General features: G+C 30.4%; 1 protein-coding gene and 1 non-coding gene across 2 annotated transcripts; both read right to left on the bottom strand.

Annotated features, from left to right (window-relative positions):
• Nucleotides 1–892: 892 nt before the first annotated feature.
• Nucleotides 893–966, bottom strand: TRNAI-AAU (transfer RNA isoleucine (anticodon AAU)). Its single transcript has one exon. It is a non-coding gene; the product is annotated as a tRNA-Ile (tRNA).
• Nucleotides 967–1,293: 327 nt separating this feature from the next.
• On the bottom strand, nucleotides 1,294–3,863 carry LOC110824010 (leucoanthocyanidin reductase-like). Its single transcript, XM_022054516.2, has 5 exons — nucleotides 3,586–3,863; nucleotides 3,310–3,450; nucleotides 2,508–2,739; nucleotides 1,791–1,994; nucleotides 1,294–1,490 (listed from the first exon to the last, which is right to left on the bottom strand). Exons 1-5 carry the CDS (start codon nucleotides 3,802–3,804, stop codon nucleotides 1,294–1,296), a joined length of 993 nt encoding a protein of 330 aa, XP_021910208.2. The 5' UTR covers nucleotides 3,805–3,863.
• Nucleotides 3,864–11,392: the final 7,529 nt, after the last annotated feature.

The raw sequence follows: 11,392 nt of genomic DNA on the forward strand, positions 1-11,392 counted from the left end.
TGTGTCGTATCCCATTAAAGAAAAAAGAAAAGGGAAGACATTGATTTTCTTGTTGCTTTACGTTCTACAGTGTGAAGACATTGAATTTACAATGGGAAGGAAATGATTTTTGTTTTTCTTTTCACCTTTTTTTTAATTTCCTTTTCTCGTTAAATCAAGCAACAAAATGCTAAATCTTTGAATTTGTATATATATATATATATATATATATATAATTATACTTAATATCTAATATGTATGATTATATTAATTAAGGTCATCTATGGATTTGCGATAATAAAATATGTAAGATACATAATTGCTGAAAATAAGAAAGATTTGGCATCTATTGTTTTCTTTTTTCAAAAAATTTTTTTTTGATATTTACTTAAACAATAGAAAATTTTAAGTGTTTCTATCTTTTTTGTTATCGTGTTAAATATTGTAATAGAAAAAAAATTTATTTTTAATTTTTTATCTTAAAAATATGACTCAGAAATGCATTCAGTATTTTTTTTTTTTAAGAAAAAGAAAAAGAAAGAGCAAGAAGGAATGAAGAAAAGAAAATTCTTCATTTTTCACGAAGACAACATCATAATTTTTTCAATTTATACTTTTTTCTTTTTTTTTATAGAATTTCAAATAAAAAGAAAAAAAAAATTATTTTAATTTTTATCCGACAATTTTGTATTTTATTTTAAATAAACATATTAAAATTATAGTTTTAAATAATTAATAAACTAATTTGAGGTTTATTTGATTTGAACTCGATTTAGTCTATTTTCCATTACACCAAATCCAATATCTAATCTAATTTAAGCCCATTTTATTTTTATTTTTTTTCTTTATTCCAAGTTTAGCCCAAACTGTTTTCACAAGCCTGTTAAAAAATAAAATAGATATTGTTATTAAATGGCCCATGCAGGTCTCGAACCTGCGACCTTCGCGTTATTAGCACGACGCTCTAACCAACTGAGCTAATAGGCCAGTTGTGGCCTTTTCTAATGCACTTACAATAGCTGTTAATATCCTAGAAGGTGTTCGTACTAAGTCTCAGTCAACTTATTCCAAATCCTTTTATACTCCATCTACAACAACACAGGGTTGATAGAGAAATATGCAGTCTGTCATCAAATTTTATTTATGTGGACATTGATTGAAAACACATAAATAAACATAAAATGATATTTTTATTATTAATATCTTATAATATAATAAAAAAAGATAGAATAAGTTTCATGACACATAATGAAAAATATACTAATCATTTTTATATAAATAATTAATATGGATTATCATAATCTAATTAATTATTTATTTAACTACTGATTTGATATTTAGCTCTGCAGCAAAATCAGTAAAGCTTCCATCGAGTGTTTGGAATGACTCATGTGGATACAAACTGCTTAATTCGACATCTTCACCACCGTCAATTTTGAAATTAACTTGGCATCCCTTAAAAAATATATCGTGGGTTAATGCTGCGATAATACTTCTCGGCATAGAATTTTCTACGATCCAAAAATATAAGACAAAAAAATATTAAAAATGAGAGAAAGAAAAAGAAGTTTATGTTTTGTATGGATCTTTATCTCTGTTAGAGGGAAAAAAAGAAAACAAATCTTTCATTTACACTCGAAAGCAATTTGATTTTTTTTTTTTTGTAAGATTTTATTGATTAACTTTTTTTAAAATGAACACATTTGTCATTAGAACCATATTATAAAGATTTCATATAGTTTACCTGCACTTTTATAAATCTAAAAAAAATATAAAATTAATAAATGTATGTAGGTATAGAATGAACTAACCTGCAGCTACAAGTAAAATATCATTTTCAGTAATGGTAATCCTAGGAAGAGTACGTCCAATTTTGGTTTCCCATAAACATGCAAGCTCCTTTATGTCGTAAAAATTGCAGGTTGGCCTAAAATGAACACGCTTGTTCAAGGTTCGAACGTCATCAACAATTTTAATGGTGAATTTTCCAATATCATTACCAGTAACAAAATATGCTGCAATAAAAATAATATTTATTAATCAATCTACTTGATAAACTAAAATAATTATAAATTATTTAGAAAACAATAAATCATAAATATATTTTTCAATATACATACACATGCATGCACAAAATCATGATATGTATGCAAATATGAGCATTTTCAACCAATATAGTTTGTTAATAAATTTAAAATTAAATCACATTATTAAGTATAAGTATGCGAGTTATGAAAACTTTTATATACATATATATATATATAGGTATTTGCAAGAGAAGTTAGAATATATATGAATATACATAAAAACTTGCGTTCTTACATAATTTAGACTCATGATTCAAAACTTGGGTGACTACTTCATTTGCTTTGTTTTATATATGTATGAAAATATTATTACCTTTTTCCGTTTAGGAAAAAGAATATATGTATGCGATCGCGTAAATATAATGATTTTATGATAATTACCGAAAATAATATTTGAAGAATAAATATTAGTTTGGGAAGACAAATAAAATAGTTGCTTACCTTTGACGGAGCCATCACCGTAGATCTGAAATTGATCCAACGGTGGAAGAGCATCGTGCGTCTTGTCATGGTAGGGCCATGCGGCAATAGAATTGCAACAGATGTACGTGTGGGGCACACCCAAGTCCTCAATCAAACGTCTAATTTTACGCTTCTCCTTGTATGCCGTTAGCGCTGGCTCAATCGGGTCAGCTCTATCCACGTCGTGCCCAAATTCTGAGGGCAAAAACCTCTGGGGAAATTACATTCAATTATTCCCAAATTTTTAAGTAACTATTTTAATTAATTAATTGATTATGAATAAATAAATACTAAATCAATTAAAAAAAAAACAAATTGTTAATTTTTTTTATAAAAAAAAATATTAGACAGTAAATATTCAAAATAAGTAAAAAACTTAAAAGTAAATTGATATTGAAAAAAATATAAGACCATAAGTATAATAAAGAAATAGGAGAGTAAAAATGAGTCTTTGTCTTCGGGTAGTATATATGAATATTGTACGGTCAAGTTCAAAATATTAATTAACTCTACTTAGAGTATTAGTGCTTTACCCGTTTATATTATAATTTTTACAAAATTAATATTCTTTTAGGTACTGAATAAAGATTAAAAAGTTAATATTTATGATTAATGTTACAAATATGAAATTACTTTAATATTTTTCTTTTAAATTTTTAGGAATAATAGAATGAGTTCATTGGATATTGACAAATGGTTGATTAGCTCTAAAAAAGCATATATTATAAAATAAAATAGAATTAATTAGAGGCTGGTTAATTAGCTAACTGCAAAATTAAACCTTGATGGTGCCAACAGCTTTAATGGCCTGCACCAATCCGACTTGGTCCTTCAAGTCTCTACCACCAACTGCTGAAATCACCACCTCAATCTCGTTTTCTCTAAGCATTTTCTCCATTGCCTCCTTCTCATTTATCATTCCCTGATACAATTTAATTAAACCGTCAAAAACATGACAAATTTAAATGCTATATAATTTATTCAATTAGAATGAGTAAAACATGTAAGTTACCATTAAAGAAATATTAACAGAAAGAGCTAGAAATTGTATTTTTACATGTAGTACAATGGCTCCTTTGTGTTGCAGAGAGTTGATAGCATTGGCCTTGGAAGAAGAAGAGCTAAGGGGCAATGACCGGACCAGTAAATAAGTAGGTCGACCAGATTCAAGGCTTGCTTCCGCTATGAATCGACCGATGAAGCCAGTTGCTCCAATAATCAGAACCGCCCCCTTCCCCTTGCTACTCTCTGATACGCTCATATTTCCAATTACCATGCAAGAAGAATTGCAGCGTACGTTGTTGAAATTTGAAAATTAACATATGGGCAGTATATAGAGGGCCAAGTTGAAGTCGGTAATGTACAGTTCAAAATTTCTTCACCTACCCTTCAACAAATTAACAATAATATATCAAAGTTATATATGTGCTCGATACAAGTAATTTTTATATGGGGTCTCCTCCATACTCATGGTAAAAATTTCTACCTAAGAAGAGTATAGTATATGGATACATCATACATGAAACAATCTTATCAAAGAGTGTCTGTCTAGGTTTGGCTGTATGAATTATCCACAAAGTTGACTATGTTTGACTCGCAAACCATGTTGACTATGAGGTTTCAACTAATAAACACACCATGTTGACTTTCAGCTAGAGCCTTGGCTAAAATTAATCACAGGACTGCTGAATCTACTCATCAAATCAAATCAAATCAAATGCTCTTTACCAATCCATCAAAAGATAAACTGGTGTCTTTTCAATTTCAAGTAATATGAAGATTATATGAGAATTTTATGTCATTTTCAGAATAAACCAATTGTAAGTATAATGTATAAGCTCATTTTATTAATAATGTTAATATAGTTAGATAATTTTGTAAATAAATTTTATATATATTGTGAAATTTATTTGTTAATAATACAATTTTAAAATGGAACCTTTTGTTTGATTTTTTTTTTTAAATGAGAATATGTAGATTTTCTGAGTTTTATTTAGAATAATGTTGGTGGCAATCATGAATGTGACTTCTAGTAATTCTAAGTTGATAAAATTTAATTTGTTTCAAATTTTATTTTAGTTGATATATTTCTATTGAATTTTTTTCTTTTTGCAAAATTACATAAAATTATTTATGAAGAAAAAAAAAACTCAAAAAAATTATGATCTTAACTTTAATAACTTCCTTGTTTTGAGCTTATTGAAACCATGTGCTTCGCCATTATAGTCGTGGTTTTAATTTTTAGCTAATCTTTATATGTTGTAAGTATATTTTTGACATATGATATTATATCATTTTACATCATAATATCTTATATATAAGAATTATTATAGTTTTGAATTGAGTTTATATTTATTGTTTATCTAAAAAATACTATCAATAAAATAAAAATGATAAATGCTAATTCTTTCAATCACTTATATTACTATTTCAATATATTAGATTCATTAAAGGTATCTTCCTGATATGATAAGTACGAGTATGCATGATATTTACTCTTTCTATTAAGAATCTTTTGTATTCTTTCTCTCTCAATTGAATTAAATTAAGAATCTTTTCCAAAACCTCCCATCGGCTTAACCAAATCATACTTTTAGGTTTGCATTCGAGGAAGCTTCGTCTCTTACACTACCTTGATATAGAAGTGTTGGATTTTTTCTAACCTGTGGGCTTAATGTGAATTTTGGTATACGTATCAGGGTATCATTTTAATGAGCTCGTTTAAAAGTTAACAAATATGGTTAAATAATATTGGGTCTTAATGTATCAAATTTGAGTATGAGCTTCTAATGTGCAAATATTTTTTTTATAATATTCTCATTTTATTATGGATGAAATGGAAATTGCAAAATTTAGTTGATATAAAAGGTAATTATTGTCCCCGAATTATAAGATTGTCATTTTATTTTATTGAAATCTTGTCATTAAAAAAATAAAAAAAATAAAAAAATATATATATAAAAAAAAAAAACTAGTTTTAAAGCATTATGTGGATTTAGAAGATCCTACCGCCAAACGCGAATAAATCTTCTGCGATGGATTCAGGTACGTTTCTGCTTTTATTTCTCTTTAATTCAGTATAAGAATGTATATTTAATTTTTACATATCTACAAATTTAAAAAGAAATTGGTATTAGAGTTATTTCTCGTATTGAATTTTTTGAATTTTTTTTTTATGTTATTATGTAATTTTAGATTCAGAATCAGAATTTTAGATTTGGATTCTATTTTGTTTTATTGAAAATATATACAGAAAATTAAGAAATATATTTATATATATATATTAAGAAGTTAAGTTTTGTATATGTATATATAAATATATTTTAAGCATGTATGTATATATATATATATATATATGAAGCAAGAAAAAAAAAAAAGAAACAGCCATTACAGGCTGCATATGTTTAATTTACTGTTTAATTTTCTGTTTTTACATTTATTAATGTGGGCTTGGTCCATAAGAATAAAAGAAAAGCAAAAAATTAAGGGAAAATGAGAGCTCATTCGGATGCCTAAAACCCATACCCGTTTGGGTCTGGGCCGAGTTGGGTCCAGACCCGATAGATGTTGACCGCAACGGTCAATGGTCAACTTTTTAATTAAAAAATTTGGTTTTAATTTCTTTCTAACTCAATTTAAATTTGGTTTTGATTTTGAATTTTAATATTTATATGTGAATTTATATATTGAAATAATTTAATTACACAACATATCACCAAATTGACATCTCTTGTAGATAATTTATTTATTTTATAATGTAAATAGTTGTATGAATATAATTTATGTAAATATTAATCGGCCTAAATGAAGATTAATATTTAATATTATTACATTCTATTTTTGAGGTAATGAATATGTGACAATTATTCAATACGACATGTAAACTTTAAATCAACCCAAAGAAATATTTATTGTTTGATGTGTTTCTATTATCTATATTTAATTATTGTTACAGGGTACTACTTACAAGTTAATATTTTATCTAAAGATAGGGTGTTAATTGAGTACTCGATATTTTGATATGAAAATATATCTTTATTTAAAATTCATTATTAAATTTTATAATTTATAACTTTATATGAGTATTAATTAATTTATTTTTATATGTCCTCTATTCAGCTTTCTTTTCTGCTAGAAATATCTCCGTAAATGTTAATTACATCCTAATGATGAATGGTATAAATTTTAAGTAATAAAAGAACAGTGTTCGACTTGTTCTTGGACTTATGGATCTGGATTGGGCTTTACGGGTTGATCAACCTAATTTGATTACTCTTGATATTACCCATGAGGAAAAGAATGAGTTTAAAAGATGGGATCGGTCAAACTGTATGAGTATGTTGGTTATAGAACAGACCATTTCAAAGATTTTTTGGGGCACTATATCCGATGATATCACAACAGTTAGAGATTTTCTTCATTCTTTAGAACAACATTTCGTCGTAAGTGATAAGGTCGAGGCATGTACACTTCTGTCGACTCTTATTTTCATGAGGTATAAAGGAAATAGAAACATTAAAGAGTATATAATAGAGATGTCACATGTGCATGCAAAGCTCAAAACACTTAAATTGGAATTGTCAGAAAAAGTACTTGTGTACTTTATGTTGATTTCTTTTCCACTACAGGTTAATCATTTTAAGGTGACATACAACTGTCAGAAAGAATCTTGAAATCTGAATGAACTCATTTCACATTGTGTTCAAAATGAGGAGATGCTCAAGTCTGAGAGGACAGAGAGTACTTCTTTAGCAGTGATCTTAAATAATAAGAAGAACAAGAAAAAAATAGGTAAATGCATTGCGGTTCCAGTACAACAGAAAAAGCAACAAAATGTTCAGACAAATTTTTTTTTTTTCTGTAGACCGGGACAACAGAATAAGACGTGTGCTAACTATCATGTGTGGCGTACTAAAAAATGTATGCTTCTTAATTTTATTTGTTCTAAGGTTAATTTAACTTCTGTACCTACACACACCTAATGGATAGATTCTGGTGCCACAACTCACATTAGTGTGTCTATGCAGGGCTGCCTCCATTACCGCAAGCCAAGTGATGGTGCCAAATTCATTTATGTGGGCGATTAAAAACTAGTCGAGGTGGTAGCAATTGACAAATTTAGATTATTGTTAAGAACTGAATTTTATTTGGATTTAGAAAAGACTTTTATTGTACCCTCATTTATACGAATGTCATTTCAGTTGATGTATTGGACAAATTTGGTTGTTTATGTTCATTTAAAAATAAAAAATTTAATTTTTTTCTTAATTCAAATCTGGTTGGTTCTAGTTCTTTATCAGCGCATGGTAATCTTTATTTACTTGATACAATTGCTTCTTATAATTAACCTTGCATATTGGTACAAGAGATATAAAGAAAAAATTAACTAAGGAGGATTCTGCTTCTTTATGGCACAAGAAATTTGGTCACATCTCCCAAAGGAGAATTGAGAGACTTTTATTAGACAGAATTCTAGATCCCTTTGATTTTTCAGATTTTGATAGATGTGTTCATTGTATCAATGAGGAAACAGACGAACATTAAGAGATTAAGTTCCAACAGAGCTATAGACGTATTAGAACTCATTCATACAGATATTTGTGGATCCTTCCTTACAACTTCTTGGAATGGTCAACAATATTTCATAATATTCATAGATAATTATTCAAGTTATGACTACCCATATCTCATTTATAAGAAATCCTAGTCTCTGGATGTATTCAAAAGTTTTAAAGCAGAAGTTGAGAATCAACTCAATAAAAGAATTAAGCCTGTTAGATCTTACTATGCTAGTGAATACTATGGTAGATCTGACAGATCAGGTGAACAACGTCCAGGGTCATTTGTTCGATTCTTAAAGGAATGCAGTATCGTCCTACAGCACATCATATCAGGTTCTCTTGGCATGAATGATGTTGTTGAAAGGTGAAATAGAACACTTAAAGATGTGGTAAGGAGTATTATTAGTCATTCTACCTTACCTGAATCACTCTGGGGAGAAGCATTAAAGACCGCAACATATTTACTCAATACAATTTCAACTAAAACAACTACAAAGACCCCTTATGAGCTTTGAACGGGCAAGTAGTCTAGTTTGAGACATTTGCACATTTGGGAATGTCCAGCTAAGGCTAGGCCTTATAGGCCATAGGAAAAGAAACTGGACTCTAATACTGTTAGTTGCTATTTTGTTGGTTATTTTGAGCGATTTAGGGGTTATAAGTTTTATGATCCCACTACTAAGATAATTTTTTAGATGAAAAATGTCTAGTTCTTTGAGGATATTGAGTTTACGAGGGGAGAAAGAGTTCGCAACCTTGTTTTTAAAGAGGAATGAGTCAATATTCCTATTCTCTTAAGTATTCTTGACAATGATCAGAATCAGATTCTTATACTTAGGATTGTTCAAGAAGCAACTTCAAATCAAGACAATGTCATAGTATCTCATATTCCTATTCAGAAAAGTGTTTCTCAAGCATAAACTTCACACTCTCAAGGACTTATGTCATTAAGGAAATCCATAAGGAGATGAGAAGTACAATACCAGACGATTATATTGTATATCTCCAAGAACATGAGTTTGACATTGGCACGATGGAAGATGATCATATCAACTTCCGTCAAGTCATAAAAAGTTCTAACTCTTACAAGTGGATTGATGTCATAAATGAAGAGATAAAGTTCATGAAGGACAATGACATTTGGGATCTTGTCTCATTGCCTAAGGATGCGAAACCTATTAGTTGCAGATGGATATTTAAGATCAAGAAGGATTCGAAAGATAATGTGGAGAGGTACAAGTCTCGTCTTATCGATAAGGGCTTTACACAAAAAGAAGACATTGATTATAAAGAGACTTTCTCTCCAATTTCGTCGAAAGAGTCTTTCAAGACCAAAATTGTAATATCTACCTAAGAAAATAAAAAAAAATAGAATTAGAACTTAAATTAAATAAATGAGAAAAGGGGGGATAAAAGTATAAATAAGAAAAAATAAAAAGGGTAAAGAAAATAAAAAAATGGATGGCCCAGATCGAACCATCTAAAAAATTCAAATAGCTGAGATTTAATGAAGAACGGACGACCCAGATCAAGCTAGCGAGATCCAACGGTCAGGGTGAATGGGTATAAAAAGAAAAAAATTTAAGATTTCTCTTCATTTTAAAGAGTAGCCGAAAAAGAGATAGGGAGAAGAAAGAGGAGCGAACGGGGAGAAGGAAGAAGAAGGGGTCGCACAGAGAAGCTGAGAAAGAAGAAGAAGAAAAAGAAGAAGAGGAAAGGAAGAGGGAGGTTGGAGAAAGAGAAAAGGAAAGAGAAAAAAGAGAGTGGCCGAGTGGAAGAGGGAATAGAGGAAGAAAGAAGGAGGGGAAAGGAAAAGGGAAGCCAAAAAGAGGAAGGGAAAGCAGAGAAAAAGGAGGAAGGAGAAGAAAGAGATAAGGGGTTGAGCAGGAAAGAGAAGGGGAGCCAAAGAGCGACCACCGTGAGGGAGGAAGAAAGAAGAGAGGGGCGGAGGCACGAGAGCGTGGAAGTTGAAGCCAAAATGAAGAAGGAAGAAGAGGAAACGACTCCAGATGTCGCGTTACAGCAGAAAACGAGGTTATTCGGATTTTTGAGCACCGCACCCAAGCTTGGTGCGTTCCTTTTCTTCTTTCGGTTTGTGTTTTTAACCAAAAGGGTGTTCATGTGTGTATTTGTGTGCAGGTTTGAGAGCTAGGGAGCTGCGGGGTGACCAAGAGGAGGATGCTGGGAGCCAAGCCAAGGCTGAATCACCCCATGCCGGAAAGGTAAAGCTTTTTGTGTTTTTTTATGGCTGTTGAGTAGTGGTGGAGCAAGGACGGTGTCGGGCTGGCCACGCCGGCTTAGCCAGGCCACCCACCCACGCGGGAACCGAGGAGGCTTCCTCAGGAATGGAAAAAGTCAACCTATTCGGGAAGCTGAAAGGTCTTCCCATAGCGTGGGGACCCGATCTGCCATTTTGAGTTCCGATTCGCCGTTCGGAGAAGTTGAAAAGTTTTCCTCGAGAAACAGGAATCCAATTTATTGTTTGAAAAACTAAAAAGTTTTTTTCGAAAAATGTGAATCTCATTAGCCGGACAAGGAGTCGAAAGGTTTTTCGGGTACAGATCCCATAGACTCGAGTATTCTGTTGGGTGGTCGTTGGAATCCGTAAATTGATTAAATTAATTTTTAATATTTCGAAGTATTTTAATTAATTATATCATGTGTACACAAAAATTTAGACATTTAAGCATAGATGAGAAGATGCGTAGGAGGGTAAGTATTTTTAAATCTCAACCAGGTTCGAATTTCGAAATGTGCATTTATTTCACTAAATTATAATTTTTGAAATTTGAACGGACATTGACCTAATTTTATATAAAAAATAAAATCTAAATCATGATCAGTAAACCTAAATAATTGGAATCCTATGAGGAGACGAAACCAGAAAACGGACCTAATGGACTGATAATTATTTGGACTGATTAAATATGAAATTGAAAAAAAAATTCCAATTAAGAAAAAATTGGAAAAGAAAAAGAAATAAAATAAAAATGTAAAAATAGAAAGGAAAAGAAATAATTGAGGTTAAGAAATGATCAGTTAAATAAATTGAGAATTTTGAAATTAGAGGGTAGGAGGGAATAAGGTAGGGTCCCTGAATACCTTCTTGTTTACTCTGAATCGATGAGGAAAGTGTGTGTGTGTGGCTGAAATTCAGCAGGCATGGTGAACCTGTACATGGATAGAGTCTGAAACCTAATCCAGATGTGGATAGACATTCATGTGAGTGTGGGCTACCTAGCAAACGTATCTGCTGTGACCATTGTGTGATTTTTTTGTGTGTTATCGATGCGATGGGGGATC

Source organism: Carica papaya, chromosome 2, assembly GCF_054855325.1.
Source record: "Carica papaya isolate Zhongbai chromosome 2, ASM5485532v1, whole genome shotgun sequence".
Classification (NCBI taxonomy): Eukaryota; Viridiplantae; Streptophyta; class Magnoliopsida; order Brassicales; family Caricaceae; genus Carica; species Carica papaya.

What these genes read in the sequence shown, in the direction of transcription:
- LOC110824010 (XM_022054516.2), bottom strand. Translation starts at nt 3,804, where the DNA reads ATGGTAATTGGAAATATGAGCGTATCAGAGAGTAGCAAGGGGAAGGGG. An exon ending in AAGGAGCCATTGTACTACAT is followed by an intron (nt 3,451 to 3,585) that starts GTAAAAATACAA and finishes AAATTGTATCAG; the next exon opens with GGAATGATAAATGAGAAGGA. An exon ending in CGGTGATGGCTCCGTCAAAG is followed by an intron (nt 1,995 to 2,507) that starts GTAAGCAACTAT and finishes TTTTTATTGCAG; the next exon opens with CATATTTTGTTACTGGTAAT.